The sequence below is a fragment of the Pundamilia nyererei genome, unplaced genomic scaffold, assembly GCF_000239375.1.
Source record: "Pundamilia nyererei isolate P.nyererei 1_Seehausen unplaced genomic scaffold, PunNye1.0 scaffold00070, whole genome shotgun sequence".
In the NCBI taxonomy this organism is placed as follows: Eukaryota; Metazoa; Chordata; class Actinopteri; order Cichliformes; family Cichlidae; genus Pundamilia; species Pundamilia nyererei.
Window position 1 is genome coordinate 410947 of NW_005187471.1, and position 20257 is coordinate 431203.

Below are 20257 nucleotides of genomic sequence, written 5' to 3' on the forward strand. Positions count from 1 at the left end.
CCTTTCAACATCAGAATGTTTTTTGTATGTAATTTGTATAGTACTTTTTTTCTCTCTTATTTTCTTTTCTAAATGTACTTGTATATTGTTCACATGTTGAAATAAATTAACAATGGAAATGTTGTATTCAATTAGACACACTAGTAACTGAAACACTAAACTCAGATTCAGAAGGCTGAGTGGTTGTTTTCCCGTAAGCTTCTATACAGTCTGATCTGAGGAGCTGCCTCTCTCTGGCTATTAGAGTTTTAAGGCACTTTTCAGATGATAAACTGCCTATGGTTCAAAATAAAAAGTTCAAATCCACCGGCACTTTGAGTGAGAGAGAGAGCGGGGAAAACAGTGCATGTAACCAACTGCAGACCTGTTGCCCACCATGGGTTAAAGTGGGTTGGAATGATACAGAAAGCCATTCTGGCACCTTCAGTTAATGAGTAATTAATTGGTGGTTTAAGTTCGTTTAATACAAAGTGCGATGCAGTGCAAGTTCATTTTTCATCTGCAAATTGGTGGTCATTTTAGCTGATGCCACAGAGACATTTAAATTGCTACATGATTCCGCCGCACACATTTATGACACGTGAACGTTTTCCATGCAGCTGTCTGCTAGCTAAGGATACAGTGTCTGCATTTTCCAGGAAGATGAAACATTAGTTGTGTGATAGCTTTACTGTCTGAAATAAAGAAAGATATATATAAAAAAAGAGAAAACACAAGAGGAAGATATTCTTTAAAAAGGTAAGAACTAAACAGCAAGTAACATTATGTAATCTGGAAATTTAAAGCTTATATCCAAGTAGCCATAATGGCTCATGTCACATGCGTGTATGGGTTGTAAAATATAGTTGAGCAGGAAACAACCTCGGAACCAACAGGAGCACAGGTCAGCCAATCACAGCCTGTGTACAAAGAAAATCTACCGGAGCTCACAACAGAAATGATTATGTCATTTATTTCTAAGTGTCAAAAGACTTAAAAAAATGCACAATTATGAGTAGATTAACTGGGATGAAATAAACTATGATCAGAATACAGTATACAGTAGTGAGGACAGTGAGTAAAGTAAAAGGAAAAAACAGTAATCCAGTTTGCTAGTATCAAAAGAGTCTCCAACATTTTCCAGCAGTCCTTTGCTTTAATCAAAATCGATATTAGCCGCAGCAGCAGCAGCAGCTTTGTTTTCCTCCTAACTTTGCTCCCTTGCCATCTTTGTTTCAATGCAGACACTTACTTCCACACATCTGTGCTAGCTGTTAGCCTTCTGCAACTCCAAAGTTTGGTAACCTTCTGCAACACCAGCAAACGTCAAAGACGAATGAGCAGTGTTTTAAGGCCAGCATGTTTCTTGTCAACCAGAATCCATCTATTGCCCCTAACCAGGACTTTTAGCAAATCTAATAAAGCACATCAGTCATTGTCAGGATGTTGATTAATATATGTATTTTAACTGTGCTTCATTTCACACTAAGGACATTTTTTAATGCATTTTACCATTTTAAAAGGTAAAAAGTACTCTACTATAAAGTAAGACAAATCAGGACAAATCCATTTTTACACATTTTTCTATCCACTGAAAGGAAATTTTTAAATTATCTTCATGTAAAACAAAGTTTAAAAAAAATTACTTCCCATGGTTTAATTGGGTGGATACCTGAATTTGCCTGCCACTGATGCAGCTTAAGAGAAAAACATGCCTGGAAGCTGAAAAAGCTGAGCAAGCAGCAACTTAATCCATAACAGTGATTTGGCAGTCAGCTGCATGTACATAGCAGTTACAAATTTCAATCGTCCAAGTGCTGTCAAACTTTAGCTCCTGCATCCTGACAAAATGGATGATGTTGCAGCAATAATTACACCCAGACCAAATCCTTTCATCGCAGCTGATTAAAAAGCAGCCTCTCTATATACCCCCCCTCCAAGGCTCTAAATAAAGACAAGGTAGGGAGGGGGCAGTCCTCCTGGAGATCAGCCCACACCTGCACAGGTGTGGCGAGCCTCAGGCCAAAGGAAGTGACATCAAAAGCAGCAATGACAGATCCAAACAGACCCCGCTCAACCCACACATCAGCTCAAGCATCAGCTGAATGACATGCCTCTTCACAGTACTGACTCACTTCCCACAACAGAAGCACCACCACCACCACCCAAGCTGAAGACACAGATGCAGAACAATGAGCACAAACCCAATGTTATAGTGGAGAAAATCTTTTTTCTGGCATCCTGATTACAGACTTTAATTCCTTGTTATAGTATAACCGTTTTGATGACTGAGTGGATGACTAGCTTCTTGCTTCTGGGTGCAGGGGACTCACCTCGTCCAGGGCTTCTGCCTCCAAGACTGGCCTCTGACACTCTCATTCCTGACTTAGCCACAGCGTAGATCCGACTCTCCTGCAGAAAGCAACACAGTCAGAAATATTCATGATTATTCAACTTAAACATGACTACCACCTTCAAAGAGACAGATAGGTATTTTGGCACTTGGTAAATCTTTAAGGAAACAGCATGACATACTGCAAAACATTAAGAAAATTAAGGTAATGCATGCATTAAAAAACAAACAAACACAACAAAAAACAAGAAGCATTCATATGTTGCATATTTAATACTTGTCTCTCATACCCACGAAGGGAATCGATGTAAAGGCGGTGTTGGCGGTTTGAGAACTTCCGGATCTAATCGGTCTAACTCTTCTGCAAGCCCCACAAATGAAACCCCATCCCGGGGCAGCTCATCTGACGCTGGGCCCTCCACTACTCCATCCATGCTGTCTGGGAGCCCATCATCAATGTCGGTCTCTTCCACAACCTGAGAGAAAGGTGAAGAGGTGGTGCCTGCGCTCTTAAGAGTGGAGGAGGTGGAAGAAGGTGACATAATGTCTATGTTAACATTGAGGTGGTGGAGTTTGTCCAGGCTGGGCTGAGGCTGGCTGTAGTGCTTCTTGACCAGCTGGATGCTGTCTCTGGGGGTGAGGGGAGTCCGTACCTTAGGTAGCGTCATGCTGGTGCCTGACTGGTTACCCAGTGGCTGGTGAGGTTTGGGAAAGGGATTGCTGGTGGAGGGGGAACGAGAGAGCAGCACACTGTTGGGTGCCATTATAAAAGACGACTCTGGAGAACTTGATCCATGTGCCATCTCGTAGGCCGAAGATGAAGATGAAGAGGATGAGGACGAATGAAGGCACTGAGAGCGAAACTTGCTATTGAGCTCATCAGATGAGTTGTCTCTGTCAGAGGACCCTGCCTGACCCTCTGTAAGCTCTGGTGCACTGATGGAAACAGAAGTGTTGCTCCGACTCTGAGAGAGAAGATCATGAGTGAGGTCTCCGAGGCAAATCCCTTTACTGACTTGTTCAGGAGTCCTTTTCACATCTGAGGAAATACAAGAGTGTGATTAAATCTGAGACAGCCTATTAAAGAAGCGGAGAATGCTGATAAAAATGGTTTATTACATTTGTTTATCACAGAGTGCCACGCTTCAAGGAGCTAGACTTTCTTGTAATTTTTCAAAGTGGCCTTGAGCAATACTTTTCTGGGATTTCTGATGGTGTTTTAAAGGTTTTCTTGGGACACTGGATGCTTTTTCACTCATTATCATTCCAGTCCTGGAGAATGATTCATTAGCTTGTTAACTCACCTAACTCTGGCCTATGAATCATTCAAGCATAAAAAAAAAGGCGCCTAACCCAAGGGATGAGCCAGTGATGTATCAACATGGAACAGACAACTTAGCAACAAACCAATTTCTAATTGTATCCTTAGCCAATTTGTTACTGTCAGCCACTCACAAAAACACATAATTTCCACCAATTTCTTTAGCTGAATCGATGACATGCCAAAGATAACAGTTTGACAGGCATAAAACAGTATTTTTGCACCAACTAGGTCATTCCCAAATAGCCATTATCCAAAACTGCATATTTCAGCATCGTGTGCAGTGTGTGATTAAAAGAAATTGAGCAAACAACATGTGGAGAACAAAAGAAGAAGTGGTAGACCTAAACAAAATCTCCAGCAGATGAGCAGTATTTGAAAAGTTATGGATTGGCCTTGTCAGACCATCATCGTGTCAGCAACATCACTGAAGCAGTGTGGGATCCAGACAGAGAGCAAAGCAAAAGGCAACAAACATCCAAAGAAGAGCTTTGGATGTCCTTCATGAAACCCGGAGAACTATTCCTGAAGACTATTTAGCACATTAGAAGAAAGCTTGCCTGAGAGAGTTCAGCCTGTGTTGCAGAATAAAGGTGGTCATACCAAATACAGACTTTCAAGCTTGTTAGAATTGTAAACACTGTAGTTCCATTTGTGTTTCCATGTATTAATAAATCACTGGACCCATTTCCCTAGCATAATATAAAGAAATGAGGAGTGTCTCAAGACTTTTTCACAATATTTTATTCATATTATTTAAAAATTACTCTTTGATTTTTTTTTATATTGGACTAATAAGCAGCAATAAACATTTTGGATACCCATTTGAATTTGTAATGGTTTAAAATCAGCCTCAAGTTTCCCCCCATTGTTACTGGTTCTACCTGGTCATGCGATGTGCCCAGCTTGCATTCCTTCCCCATCCCAGCATAATACAAATTAAGGACAGCACACCTGCTGGTGGGGTCTTGATGTTTGAGCTGGCCCTGCGGGAACCTGTCTGTCTCCAGCTGTCATCTTGGGCAGGTGGTGTGCCAGGGCAGCTGGGAGGAAATAGGGGGCTGTTGGGCACCAGGTGTGTATCCATTACCGGGGAAGTGGCCGGGGATGCAGAGGATGTAGGTTTCTCTAAGAGGGCTAGAAAAGAAAGACAACGCCACTATATTTTGAAGTCTGAGATCTCAAGGGTTTCTCCACTTTGACTGTTATAGTTTATAGTCTCTAAACACCTGCACAGTACTCACATTGCAGTTTGTCTTGCAGCAACATTATCTGTTCTGTCTGCTTCAGGTTCGCCATTTTCAGCTGCTGGTTTTCTTGCTCCATCTGTAACTCAGCATATATGCGACATTAACCACAAGTCAATGTACTACTACTACTACTAGTACTACTAAACTCTATAAACTAGTTATTAGGGATGCATCCATACATATGTTACCTCTCTTAGCTTAAAGGTGACCCAGTCTTTAATCTTGGCAGCCTTCTCCTCAATGACTTTTGCCTCCTGGGCTCTGACTAAGATCTATAAGCCAGAGAAAACAGGTTTTGTGGAATTTTTCAACATACACTTCATGAACATAAATGGACATTTCTGTTCTTTATCTGATGGCTCCAGACATACCTGTTTTTCCAGCTGCATCTCTAATCTCTTTATTACAGCATCTTTCTCTTGAACCTGATTGGTCAGCTCTTGATACTTTCTGTACAGCGAGCTCTCGGATTCATTGGTTTGTATGTTCGCAGACTTCAGCTTCTCTTCCATGACATGGATCTGAAATACATAATTAGAGGAGTGAATGCACACGCAGGGCCAAAAGACAGCTCAAATTTACGTGGTTGTTTAATTTTGATGGGCACTACACAAAGCCAAAAGAACTGTTTTCTAAGCTCTTAGGTATTTATCGTTTTTTAAAAACAAGAAAAAAGAAAAAGAAAAAAAGAGATGAAATGGTGCCATTAAATTACCACTTGGGGAAAACACCTGAAGTAGACAGTAATGACAGCAAATTAGAGATTAAACCTGACACCAAAAGTGGCTGAGTATGTGTGATATCTATGAGGATTGTAATCCTAAAACCACACAATCCTTTTATTAAGTCCCATTAAAGGCTTACAAAAAACTCTGTCAGGTCAGGCTGGATTTTCTTTTGCTGTAATAATATACAGAAATAATATACAGACACCGTTCACCTACTAAAGATGAGTACAGCGAGTCGAGTATAAGCTGAAATGGTGCCCGTCTACCTGTTTTTCAGCATGCTCAGCCCGCTGGTCAGCCTCGGTCACTCTCTGCTCCAGCTCCTGCATCTGAAGCACGGACAAAAGATGAGGTTAAAATGGTTTCTGACTTGGGTCAGCTGTCTCTGTTTGCCAAGGAAGTGGGTTGAAGGCTTGGGTGGTCAAGGGAAAATCCCAGGCTCTCACTAAGTTAAAGGTTGACTTCTTGCCCTCTGTGAAAAGTTATGTTTAATTTAAAGATTAAAAACCATCTACAGGTGCTATTAACACAGATCATACAGGCCTTGTTGTACGGATGTAACTCCAAGCTAGAAGTTTGCCTGGTATACAAGCAAACACCTGCAAGAGTGTGCAAAAGTAACACACTTAGTCCTTAATAATCACTACTACTACTGAAAAGACATTTAAAAGATGAATGTAGCGAGACATTTTTAACAGAGCAGCTATAATAGGAAAGCATTTTAATAGATGGGACATTTCAGAATTAGTAACAGGATAGTGAAAGTGGCAGAGAAAGTAAAATAAAGGGTAATGAGGATTCAACAAAGTCTGAGGACATCCAACAATGAATTACACCTTGAGCAAAAGGACATAGGCATACTGCAGTCATAGCTGAGAGGCCCTCAGACGAGGCTGAACATCTTTCACTCTACCACTTCTGGTCAAACACAAGTGTGATGGAATAATGCTAGGGTGTGTGCACAAGCTTGCGTCACCTTTTGTGCAAGCATGCATACTCATGCTTTCAAAGGCAAACACTGTCCATCCTGCAAGTATGCACACATCTGCAAGGACTGTCTCTCTCAAACACACACACATACAGAGAAGTGTTTGCACAGAATACACAGGACACCTTTTCTTATGAGGTCAGTGACCCTGCTGAAAGGAGAACAAACATACTAATGGATTCACTCTGCTTGAGAGATGCATTTGAATTCCTCTCGAAATTTTTGTTCCCCTTTTCTTTGTCTCTCTCAATCTTCCTTTATGCCTTCTCATCACCTCGACAAAGGCCCCCTGATTCCCAGAATCCAACATTCACAACATTTGAACACTTCCCCGCAGCCGGCTTAACACTCACTAAAGCCAGAGCACATCTGCAATGGGAGATGTGGGTGGAGACTGATGGTTAGTGGTTGGATGACTGCTCACCTCAAGGTCAAAAGCCTTCATCATGAGTCAAGCTCAACCCGTACTTGTCTTTATTTAACAAAACGGAATCGGAAGAGGCTAAAAAGGACTTTAGGTAATGGCAAAGTACTGCAGAGATCACAGTCTGGACTTCTCTGCCACACAGTTTTCACAGGTACAAAGAACCTTCGAAGGAACTCTACCTTGGGAAGTTCTGGGAAAATAGCACTTTTCTAAAAGGATAAGAACTCTGGGAGTGCTTAACATTTTTAACTGATTGAGTATTTGGAACATTTGATTTCGTTTTTGAAACATTGTTGCAGTTTATGCAGTTTGTCGATACTTCAACACAAGTTTCAGCAGAAAGCATGCAACACACGGACCAATGAAAAGGTTCAGATTGTATTAATTATTTACGCTTCTTCTTCCGGCTGGTTAGTTAAGGGGTTACCACAGTAGATCACCCGTCATCCCCCTTCTGTCATACTAACCATCTAAATGCCCATAAATTCATAAATCCTTCTTTCCATTTTTATTGTTTCCTCCAAATGTGTCTTCTCTCTCTTCACTGTCTTCAGCCAACAGTCGGACGGTTTCCACCAAGCCCAAGCCGGCCAACAACACAAGAGGCGGTCATTATTAACCTAACTCATATGAAATTCTTATTGATCATCTGCATGTTTGATTTGCCAAAGATTTTATGCCAGATGCCCTTCCTCGAGCAACCCTCCCTATTTATCCAGGCTTAGGACCAGCATTAGGAGCACACTGGCTTGTGCCTGAAGAAATGCCTCATCGTGTTTAGTGGACAGAAGGAGTTGGTTGTTTGATTGTGGGTCATGGGATTAAAGTAAAATCTAGCAAACACTCTTAATGTAAACCCTCCTGTGTGGTCTTTACAGAAAGTCAAATTGTACACATAAGGCGCTAGAACTACAGTCATAAATTAGTTTGATCAAAGTAATATGGAGTGACAATGATAAATGAACAGGAATGCTTTTGAATACAGTTTTTAAACAGTCTGTGCTGTTGCAGCGATAAAAATAAACCGAGTGCTTGGATTGATTTGATTAGTCAGTCTATATAATCAAATGGCTAAGCTGATGGCAACAAACTGACCTTAAGCCTTGAGATATGGATACAGACAGTGTAATCTGGAACTGTTATTTAAGCTCTGGTTGTTTAGTTATGGAACAGTCCAACTGAGGCCTGAGTTGCTTAACAGGAGTGACACAGTTATATTAGCTATTCTGAATCGGTCAGCCCACAGTGCAACACATCACCTTGTGCTGCTGAGAATTCTTAAAATGGATAAGCTGGAAATTAAATTTTGCAGTTGTTTCTCTAAAGTTATTCTTTAGAGAAAGAACTAGTAAGCAGTTGATAAACTACACTGTTCCCAATCCTTCAAATCCACACTAATTTGACTAGCAATTACTGCCTTAGTGGCCAAAGATATGACCCCAGAAAAACACATCAGTGAGCCACACTTTTGCACTGGGTAGTTTATTTGGAGTCGGACCCACATACATGTCTTACTGTCATAAATACTCTATAGGGTAGCCAATCCATAACTGAAAATAGTCTCCAACAAATGCACCTCCCATTTGTGTAACGTAAAACTTGAGAACCCAGCTGTTTAACTCTTTTTAAAGGATATGCTGATAATTATGTTACCAGATTCATCCTTCAGTGTGTGTCTCTCACACACTCGCAGGCAAAACCTTGTAGGTAATTTTGTTTTAGGTTTATATTGACTGTGCGGGACTGATAACAGAGTGGTGGAGATAAAATGAAAGCAGGCAAGAGACAGCAGATCATCCATTTCCCAGGCAGCTAACAGATATGTCACAACTAAAGATCTGTTTGCTTTTGCTGCCAAAACCAAGTGACAGAAATCTGAGCCCACAGATTGTATTTCAAGCCAGCTGGCTTGATTATCTAAATCGGAGATTCTCCTCCATTCCCAACCCAGACTCGCCTCTACCAAAATCATTTTCATTCTGTTGCTTTAAAACATTTGCACTCATGTCAGTAAGATAGATCTATTGGGCTCAATAACTGCAAGAGGTTCTGTGGTGGCAAAACAAACCCAAAACATCACCCCTCCACCACCGTGCTTGACAGTATGAGATGTCTGTGCTGATATGCTGTGTTTATGGTGCTGCACATTATGACCAAAGATCTCCGTGGTCTTGGAGATGTACGGAATAAGGATGCATTTCATTTTTCACAGGACTGGATAACTGTGAAAATGTTTTTTACATGACTGTATTCTTTAAGGATCCCAAAATGTCATAGTTACAATTAATTTTCTTTTCTTTTATAATACTCATGGTTAACACTGATCACAAGGGCCACTACATTACATTACAGAGAAAACTGTAAAAGATAAACCGTCTAAAAACGGGTTTCACAGTAAAAGATTTGCCAACTGAGGCGTTCCACCTGCCTCCCAATGTTAAACATCAACTTTGCACAGTTGACAGCTAAACTCTCCCACTCAGTTATTAAATATTAAAACCGCTTTTTCCCCCTCAAAACAAGTTAAAGAAATAAAATACTGAGAAATGATAATAATACACGCATACATACGTGAGGTGAGCATTAGGCACCGGTTGCCATTATGCATTTCCTTATGTTTAAATTAACTTTTTACAATGAAACATGCATGGACATGGGGAAAAGAGGTAATTTTATCAGCAAGACAGACGATAAAATGTCAGAAGGTTTCATAGGCTACAAAGAAGTTAAACAGCCTTTATATCAAGTCCAGACTTTTACAGTTAAACTATTAAAAAGGCGGCTGATCCAAACAAGTCTCCTCATGAAAATAAATGTTTATGCACACCAGTGTGTACTTGGTGACCTCTCTGCAGCCCTCCTTGCTGACTGAGAACACTTGTCTAAGTCAGATAACAGCATTTTACTCCTGGGGCCATGTAAGGCTTATGGGAGAGATTAATTCAATTTGTCCAGCATCCAATTAGCCAAGTAATGAAAGGAAACCTAGAAGTGGGAAGGCCACCCAATTTAAAAATTCCTCTGAATGAGGTATAGCCAGGACTGCCTAATTAGATGTGAAACTCTAAACTTTCTGGATTTACCTCCTCAAAGCTCCAAATCCACCAACTCCCATTGAGGTTTCTGATTGAACTTTTCATCTAAAAGTCACCTCTTGTGAAGGGTCCCTCTGACTTCTAAAGTTTTCTTTTCTGTACAGAGTTAAAAAAATGTATTTGTTAAAAATGCTGTGAATGGCAGGTCAGTTGTAACTAAATGTATTATTTTAGTCATTTCTAGGGAGGATTTTATTGCTTTGATCACTTCAGTCAGTGTGTTTAAATGAAGTTTGCTAGTTTTGTTTCCTTTAGATTACCGTTCATTTGTTAACATGTATGCCCTCCCTTCAAATTATTAACTTTGGCTTTTTGGTGGCTCCAAAAGCTGCATTTGCTATTTTAGAAACTCTTCAATTCTTATGGAGAAGTTTCTTTTTTTTAGGCTAACTGCCAACCACCATAGGTTACACTTTCCCAGTCTACAGTTAAAACTCAAACAAATTCCTGAATGCAGTAATCTTCCTGTTACACTCCTCGCATAGCAAATGGGGCATCTCCTTCCCTCTTTCTTTTCTCCTTCACTCTCCGTCAGCCTCTCGAGATAAATGCCATGTCACAGGCAACCGCGTCAAATTTTTTTTTTCATGTTTTTCCATACCAAAGTGGGTCAATGTGTAAAACACTCCTAACTTGGCAAGAGAGGAGATGAAGAGCGTGAAGCAGTCTTTCCAAACAGCAATAACATGACGGAATGGTAGTCACTCAGCACCCTCCCCCCTCAAGAAAGCTCAGAAAAAACACACTCAGCAGCACGGGACTCCACTTAAACCCAGCTCCGCACTGTGTGTTTGTGTTTGTCAGAGTTTACAGTGTGTGTATATGTTTATAACAGAGCGAGCGAAGGAGTAAGTGAGAGATTAATTAACCTTTTCACAGAAAAACGAATGTTTTAGCAGCATTGCCAAAAAGAACATTTAACAATGAATGTGTGGTTTTTATTGGACAGAAAATGAGAAAGAGAGTAATTAGTCACTTTTCAAAAAAATAAAGTTTGAACTCTCCTGTTTTAGAAATGAGAAACAAACAGTGAGAATATACAGTATAGCTCCCTCACACATGCACTCCAGGCCTGAGCTTTTCTAGTCATTACATGGCACAGCTGCATGCATCTGACATTGAACTGATTTCACCCTTGCAGGCTCCAAGCACAAATTATGTCTGACCTTAAAGGTACAGTGTGTAATATCTCTGCTAGATGTCGGAGATTGGAGGCTACAGTCAACTTAATTCTGTTTTCTTACCCCTCCTAACTCAAGTGCATAATCCTAACAGTAGGACAGAAAACTCTGGCTGCTGTTTATCTGTGACAAGTGGACGCTGTCAGTCTGCAGTTTACCTCAGCTGGTGTCCACTGTTATTTACTCTGGAGTAGATTGTAAACTTTATGAAAGGAGACGGTATACGAGTCGATGAGGCAACTTCTGTCGATGACAGTGAAACTCATGCGAGTTCTTGAACTTTTCTATCGGTAATCTCTGCTATTTTTGATACAACACCTTCTTTCGTCTGATTTCACCCAGCAAGAGCCAGTAACCACCTGAACTAGTGGTGGGTGGATCGATCCAAATATCGATTATATCAATACCAAGTCAGCATCGGTATTGGATCGATACTAGCTTGGTGAGATCGATTCTTTACTTTAAGTTCCGCTCTTGTTTGCAATGCTGTGGTTTCAGGAAAGACAAAGAAGCCTGGTCGCCGGACTCACTGCTGCTATGTCAGCACAGAACAGGCACGCTTTGCTCCCCCTACCCCCTCTTGTGTTTAGCTGTTGCACTGTCACGTGACGTGACTAAGGCTACGTCCACACTAATGCGTTTTCATTTGAAAACGCATCATTTTCTCTCTGTTTCGGCCTCCCGTCCACACAGAGACGGCGTTTTCCCCGAGTAAAAACGCGCTCTTGAAAAAGCATACACTTCAAAACTGAGCTGTCCCGTCGCAGTGTGGACACTCAAAAACGATGATGCATTTTAGTCATGTGATGCAGTCATGTGACCAATTACACAAAGATAGCGCAGGGCATTATACAGCAGTTGTTTTGTTTGCTCTCAGACAGCCTTATTAAAGATTAATATCAGTCTGTACATGCTCCAGATAGCTTTTCTTCAAATTATTTAATTCTCACTCGCTTTGGTAACTTTGTATTTTTTGTGTTACTCGCAGCAACAACTCCACCTCATTGTTAGTCCATTTAAAAAACTCAGTGCTTTTCCTCGACCTTTTGCCGCGACGTTTCAAAGAGCCGGAAAATAAATAAACAGCAGACAGAAATGAGGCAGGTAGAATCTTCTTGCGTTTCACGCATGCGCAGTACTGGAACGTAAGCATTTTCGTCCGTTTCAGTGTAGACGCACAACTCTGTGAAAACGACTGAAAACGCTAGTGTGGATGTGGAGTGTTTTCAGACGGAAACGCCGTTTTCAAATCTATCCGGGCTAGTGTGGACATAGTCTTAGACGCTTTGGGGGAGGGGTTAAGTTGTTTACATAATATTTATATTTTCACCAGTTGTTGTTTGTTGTTGTTGAGAATTTTAATTGTAATTTTTGTATTATAGTTTCAACAGTACTTGTTTGTTTTCATTTGTTTACTGGTTTGCATGCATCCACCTTATTTATTGAAAAGTATCGGTATCGGCGATACTGGCCTGTATTTACTTTGTATCGGATCGATACCAAAATATGCAGTATCACACACCACTACTGTGAACCGTTGCCAACCAATCAAGGAATACAGATTTTTCCCTAGCATTTCCAGTATTGAGGTTTTGCAGACATGTGACCACTAACCATGTGACATTAACTTGTGGGCAATCATACTGACAATGTAGGGTCAAGTAAATAAAATCACAGACACCCAGGCCTAGAGTCTAATCTGCTAACCATGTGGCAACCACTAGTCGTGAGGGAAAAATTAATATTCTGACTGATTTTGAGTAGCTAGCAGTAGTTCCTTCAGCAATCACAAGGAAAATGATTCCTAAAGCCCCAGCCTGCAGACCAATCAGTGACCCCCTGGCAACTGTCTCTTCAGAAACGTTTTCACACTTTTTCATGTTTTAATATCACTGAGTTACTAGGTAGTGAGTATTTGCAATGCGGTGAATAAGATGTGAAATGAAACCATGGCAGTCTGTATCAACCAAAGCAATCACTCAGAGGTTTTTGGTTCAGCGTCTTCTTTATGGTTTCATCCGACACGAGCCAGCAACATCCAGGAAGTAGTGTCAATAGGTCGGGGAACACAAATCTTTCCATAGCAGCCTGTGGTTGTATTACATCCGATATGGTGGACAACTTTCAAATAACGTGCACAGTACTTGATACCAATACCCAGGAAAATCCTTGATACCATAGGGAAAGAAATTAAGAGGTTGCTTTATAAAGAGCTAAGCAATATAAACAATAACATCAGTAACAATATTGTGTTTAAGTTAGATTACTGTAGTTCATTTGCAATTTAACAGTAACATACAAGATGAACTCGGTTGCGCTCAATATTAATTTTATCTCTTTATAAGCTTATTGGTGCAGCCATCCACAACAATTACAGGGTTATGTCTGGACTGTAAACGTACTGCTGACTGACTGACCAAACCACTCCACAAATCTGGAAGTGCAAATGATAAAGCAAGTGAACACTGTGGCAAATAAAAGTACCCGAAAGCTATTCCGAACTCAAAACCCGTCCATATGTAAATCAGATCAACACAAAAATTGATTTCTGCTGCTAAACTCATGCTTTCCTCTAATCCAAACATTTCCAGTTTTACCAACAAATCTTAAGCAGAAAGCTGAATCTCCTGATGACAGCTGATTACTTTCCAAAGTGTCTAGTAGACAGGCTTTACAACAGCCACAGTTTTACAAGCATTTGGCCAGCGATTGGCGGTTATTTCCCCAGCTTGAGGGTAAGCACCAGAAGTGAGTTAAACGGTAAATATTCCTTTTGGCTTAAACTGCAGCCAACCTCTGATGACACACAATGAGTGGACCGAGTGTTTACCAAATAAGCTGGATAAGCTCATCTGTCTTCCCTCGCACTCATAAACATACAGTCATCCAAACCTGTATTTCTAACTGAGTCACGTGCTTTAATAGTTTCCTCATGCACAAAACATTTTAAACACACTGCCAGATCACAAGAAGAAGAAGGTGATGAAGCAATGTGATCTGAACAGTGTTTGTTCAGAACATCTAGCGGCATGTCTAATTTTGCAGATCAAAGTAGCATGATAAGTTTAAATCAAATTTCCATAATATTATGGTTCAAAAAGCCAAAAGCAGTTCATACTAAACTATTCGTGCCACATCACTGCTATATTAGGCTCAAACTTTAAAACTCAGGCTTTAAAACTCAGTCCTTACCAAAAAAAATGGTTCTGAGGCTTGTAAACCAATATTTTATGATAAATTTACCACGTTTTTGTTTGACAGATTTCTTGGTAGCACAGTCAGGCATCTATCTACCAACCTCCAACTCTACCACCTGAGCCACAGCCGCACACATGTTTAACCTTGTACAAAAATTAATAAGACAGGATTTGAGCTCCACTACATGACAGCTATAACTGTGTCACTTTGACTGAATAAGGATCAGTTTATAAAGGCCCCATAAGAGCTTGACTGGTGTTGAAATGGGAATCATTCTTGTGTATTAAGGAATTTACACTTGGTGATAAGTAACTGCACACTCCTCTAAAAACTTAGAGTATAATGCCGTCTAGAACTATTCGCCTGTTCAGTACTGTCAACTCCTTGTATGCATTTCTAGCCTACTTGTTTGCCATCATTTTTTAATTTATCAGCAACAGCATAACCACCCCAATGGAAGGACTCATAGATGTGATCAAAATCAAGGAGATTGCAAAAAACTTTCAGAATGATATGAGGGTCAAATATGTTTTGATAATGCTCCATGCACAACCATGAACGCTGGCAACAATGTAGCCATTTATGTAGGTCACATTTTAGACTCTACAGAGAATCACGTCTGAACTCTAAAATCAGTCTCGTGTTAACCGCTACGCCACTTAAACTTCTTTTGGCTGCTCCATTATTTGCATAGTCACCTCATTGTAGACACACTTCCTGACGCCACTCTTCCAGGGGTTTTGCATCTCTTCCCAGTCCCAAAACCATTCACATGCAATCGAAATGTCTTAACCAATACACCATGGAGTACTAATTAAGCTCTCAATTACACTTTTAACAAAATGAAATGAACAAATTAGCATTTGCACTAAGTTCTAAAGCAACATTACCATATTTCTATGTTACTGTAGTATAACTCTGAACCTGTAAGAGTTGGAAAATTGTGCCAATAACTGTTAAACGTCCCAAATGTCAATACAGTTCTAGTGTCTTTTAAAGAGGGAGTAGTAAATGAGTGAATAAGAGAATGATTTGGGGATTTTGGGCAGAGTTTCTATGTGTAACTACTACCCATGATGCTTTTCACTCTCACCTTCTCTGCCAGCAGCTCTCGGATTTTCCCTGCCTGGAGCCGGAACCTCAGCAGCTGCATTTCAAGAGCGATACAGCGTTTCTGCCAATCCACACTGGCCGCTCCAGCGGCTCCTGCCCCGCTGCTCTCCAACACGTCAGCCATGGCGAGAATTCAGGGCTCTTCCTCTGGACTGAAATACAGAAAACACAAATCTGCTTGTAAACTTTGGGCCTGCATGGTTTGACTTTAATAGTTATGAATGGGCTGCACAAACTTGAAAATTTGCAAATTTGATCAAAGACTGAAAATGACATCCCTGAGCAGGAGGTTAAAAAAAAAAGTCATCCTGGAAAGGCATTTCCCTACGAGGCTCAGCTTCTGTTTTCATTTACAGCACAAAACCTTTGCTGACCACACTTCCCATGATTCACTGACGAAACGTGAGTAAGGAAAATACTAACGATGAATCCACAATGACACAAGTTTAATGAAAGCTTCCTCTTACTTTCTGTGTTGCTTTGTGACACATAAAAAGAAACCTACATGCAAACACAAGTGTTAGGCACATAAATAAACATTGTAGAGAGATCACCACAGGATTATTTTTTTATTTGCCTTTCCTATTCTTTCTTAGTCTCTGCACATGCCCACACACACTGAACAAAACCTCAGCAGGGAGACTTTTTGTCAGTGGGGGAGCCGGTTCATGTGTACTGGCTCTCAGGTCTGCCAGCCACAAAGCAGGTCAGTGCTCTGCTTTTTAGCCAAATTACCTACTAACCCAATCCCCTGCCCTCCCCCCTATGCAATCCCTTCTTAATTACAAGGAAGGAGCAAAACGGGATCCTGTGCAGCACAATAGTGTCTTTCTGCATGACAGTCCCATCACAGCTAAAAAGGAGGGGGCACCAGCTTGCTGCTGCAAAGAAAGGAGGAAAGAATGTGTGACAGTGAATGGACCGAGCTCTGAATGTGGGAAACTGGGGCGCTTAAGTTGTTTTTACCTGAGGACGATTGACTGGTGGCTTTTTTTCCCTCGACAAGATACTCATTTAAAAAGGTTAAAGGCCTGCTGTGTGAACATCCCGAAATAAAAGTAGTTCTAATGATCAGCTTTGAGGTTGTGTGCCTAATGTGCAGGTTTGTGTGAACATTTGCACATCAAAATGAAAACAAATGAAGCTCAAGGAAGTTATAAAAGCTGAGTTTTCAGACAGAAAGACATCCAGTCTCAAAGTGCAGCCAGACACCATCAGCAGAACAGCAGACGTTCAAAGTCCGGCAACTATAACTGCAACATGGCGCTCCCTACAATTAGCATGCTCGTAAATACAGGCCTAGAAAACAAATTACAGAAGTCATGCGAGTGGAGGTTTTACCAGCCAACCGCTGTGCCCAGCCTGGACAGTCAAGGTCCATCTACCAAGAGTTCCCCTGTGTCTCTGTCTCTCTCTGGGGCAAACTGGAGGGTATGAGGGTCATGCAAAGCCAGACGCCATTGTGGGTAAGAGGTTGGATCCCTTGGCTTGAATAAGCCCTTCTGGGTCATACTGTGCAGAACAGGGAAAGACAACGCCAGATGCTCCTCCAGGAGCTAAAACAACTGGGTGTAAACAAGCCATTTGCTTGTTAAACACTCTCAGCACTGCTATGCTAATTCTCCCTGAACCAATTCCTTTAGTGCTCTTTGCTTGTTGGAGACATTAAAGGTTGTTAAAGCTAAGGGCAACCTGTGCCAGGATCCCAGTTGAATAATCAGCAAGTGTAAAGTTAAACTTGCTCAAGGTAGGGAGGGAAGGCAAATAAAGATTACAGAAATGTTTTCTGCTCACTTCCTCAGAGTGCATGCGGATAAAAATCAACCCCACAACACCAGCTTGTCAAGAATTAGTTTATTCTCAAGGTGTGTGGGAGCAATACAGCCCAACGTGAATTAAACTGGAGTCATTTTATCCTTTTCAAGTATAGCCCTCCATCATGGGATGGTTTACAGAAATGCAGAAGGCAATTTTCCACTGAGTCTAGTGTTAAATATGATCTGATAAATACTATTCTCTACTCAAGTATCGTCTCTTGTGCTGGAAACATTCAGGTGGTAGGGGTAGAGAGAGAGAAAGTCAAGACAACAAAAACAAGCTTTCCAGGATCTGCACGGTAGATCCATGTTTGGTAACACTTGGGCCACCCAGAGCGGACTGTGTGGGGAGATGCATGCGAGGGATGTAGCGCAGAACGGCGAGTGCTCTCCTGGCAGCAGATAGATGTGAAGGCCCTGGGAGCTTCTCTACTTCCATCTAGCTGCAAGAACTTGCACACAGCCACAGCCAGAGCAAACACTGGGAAAGACGTCTGGATGGAAACGCCACCGCAACGATCCCAGCAGGATAGTTTCTACGCCTGCCATAGGAGACGACCGCTTCCCACTGACAGTTATACTGCAGTATTCCTCAAACTGAGTGAGATTTGGTATTCAGTAAGGAGAGGTTTTATTCATAATCACAGATTGAAATAAAGGAATTTGTGTGGACAGCGTGTGAATGCACCTTTGCCATTCTGCGCACAAAAAAAAGGAGTCTCAAGTCGGTCCTTTCGTTGACATGAACCTCTTTAATCACCACGTATTCAAACACACACGCCGCGGTCAGTCGTAACTCTTCAGCGCTTGCTTACCAGAGCACAGGCAGGCGCAGATGGAGATACACAGAGGACTAGATTGGAAACAGACACATGTGCGTGCACACCACTGACACACTGCTGAGCATGCAGCTGTGGTGATGTAAGTGATTAGGTGGTTCAGTCATATCATCCCCACCAGACATTTCAAATCCCCGATGTTGTTGTCTCCACAGAGGTCCAACTTGGCTTCCCTGCGTTTTGGCATGTCCCCCCACTTTGAAAAAGACTCCCATGAGACAGCACAGCAGCGTGTGCGTAAATCTGGGTCAGTCACAGCAGATTTGTGTCAGCGTGGCAGATCCCTCTGTGCATGAGAGCTGACACAGAAGAACTATCCGAGAGCACGAGGAGTCAAGTGTGGGTGTTTTAAATATTGCCTTATCGTCTCCTCGGTGGCCTCATGTGTTTAACAAAGGGGGACCACTGTTGACTCCCATCTGGTCAGGTAGGCCTCACACTTTATATTTTTTTTAAGAATCAGTGCCTCACTGTTTATTAACCTTTGACCCGATTCATGATAGAAACATAGAAAAACAACATCATTTGCTGTTGTTTTTATAGTTATACTCAAAGGGTAACTTTACAATTCTAAAATTACACATTTAAACCACTCCAGAGCCTTGTGGATGTTTTTAGGCTATTTTTAAAATCTCAACTACACCTCACCTTTATCCTCCCCAGTTATCTTATCTGTCTTGTCTTACTCACCTCTCCTCCAACACCTCTCACTTTCCATCCTCCACCCTTCTTTCCTCCACATCCTCTCCTCCTCTTCCTAACCTTTGCCAGCAAGAAAACCTGCAGCTCTCTCCCAGCCCAGGTTAATGACAGGCCTCAGCAAACTGACCACACTCATTATCAGTCTCGGGCTTAAATACAGGCCCTGACATTCCTCTGCACTGAGGTGTAAACATCTACCTCTGCAACTCTTCTGTCCTTTGCACACACTTTTAAGTCCTGGCTTCTGCAGTTATCGCTGCAGGGCATAGAAAGCCTTTGCTTTTGACATAAAATGCAAGAGTTATAGCAGGAGACACGCTTAAACACACTGTGTGGAACGGAATATATATACATATATATATATATATATATATATATCTTGGGTCTATATATCAGCCTGAGAATGTGTTAAATCACAGCAATAGCCCCTGCCGGAGAAATCAGTTTGATCTGGAGCAGCAATGTGAGCCTTTACGATTTCCCCACATGTTAAAAAAGATGATGGGATTTTTAAAAAAAGAAAAGCTGCGCACTTTACTCTAAGGTCATGCAAACCCAATGCAACAGATGTTATTTCCTTCTTACTTCACATGCAGGCATCGCAGTTTTAATATACGCATTTAGAGCTAACCCAAGGGCGAGACTTTATACGAAAAAAGGTCCACAAGGAACAGGTGTGTGCACAGCTCAGCAGCACAGCATCAACCGTAAAGCGTAGGTCTGCAGAAACAAAAAAAAAAGTTAACCGAGCCATCAGGAACCTCTCAAAATACACAGGCGTCTTTTGTCCCCAGCAGCCTCCTGCACGCGACTTTATTTAATTTTGCACGATCATAAAATTCCGCGAGTGACTGAAGATATAAATGAAATAGATCACTTAATGTCATGTGCTTTTAAAACGGACCACTGTAAGGCTTCTTTACCTTGTGACTTCGTTGTTTATGCCCACCTCTCAGTCGAGTCTCTCCTCTCACGGACACCTTCCCCGGCAACTCGTGGCAACTCGTCGCAACTCGGCTCATAACGTCTCCGTCACCGCGTCGACTTCCACTCGCTTCTCTCATTCATTTCTTTGCTTTCATGTCTTGTGTCGGTCCGTCCCGGTGCCGTCCTTCGTTTTCTTTTGGAGCGCAGCGACTTCAGTGCAACTCACTCACAGCTCCATTCAACAGACTCATCCCATTTTCCTTTAAAGGGCCGAATGCGGGATCAAATTTCTCCAGGAGTCAGGCCCCCCTCTTGTGCGCAGGAGCTGCTCAGGATATT

General features: G+C 41.6%; 1 protein-coding gene across 1 annotated transcript in view; it reads right to left on the reverse strand.

Moving 5' to 3' along the window:
• The window catches only part of plekhh1 (pleckstrin homology domain containing, family H (with MyTH4 domain) member 1), a 31710-nt gene extending 11719 nt beyond the window's left edge, over window positions 1-19991 (reverse strand). Inside the window, exons 1-9 of the mRNA XM_005736559.1 lie at window positions 19915-19991; window positions 15614-15785; window positions 5898-5960; window positions 5275-5424; window positions 5092-5175; window positions 4898-4979; window positions 4608-4790; window positions 2623-3371; window positions 2313-2391 (exon numbers count right to left, since the gene is read on the reverse strand). Coding sequence (XP_005736616.1) covers window positions 2313-2391; window positions 2623-3371; window positions 4608-4790; window positions 4898-4979; window positions 5092-5175; window positions 5275-5424; window positions 5898-5960; window positions 15614-15757 — 1534 coding nt within the window. The 5' untranslated portion in view covers window positions 15758-15785; window positions 19915-19991. The remainder of the gene's footprint in view (window positions 1-2312; window positions 2392-2622; window positions 3372-4607; window positions 4791-4897; window positions 4980-5091; window positions 5176-5274; window positions 5425-5897; window positions 5961-15613; window positions 15786-19914) is intronic.
• Between the last annotated feature and the right edge of the window lie 266 nt (window positions 19992-20257).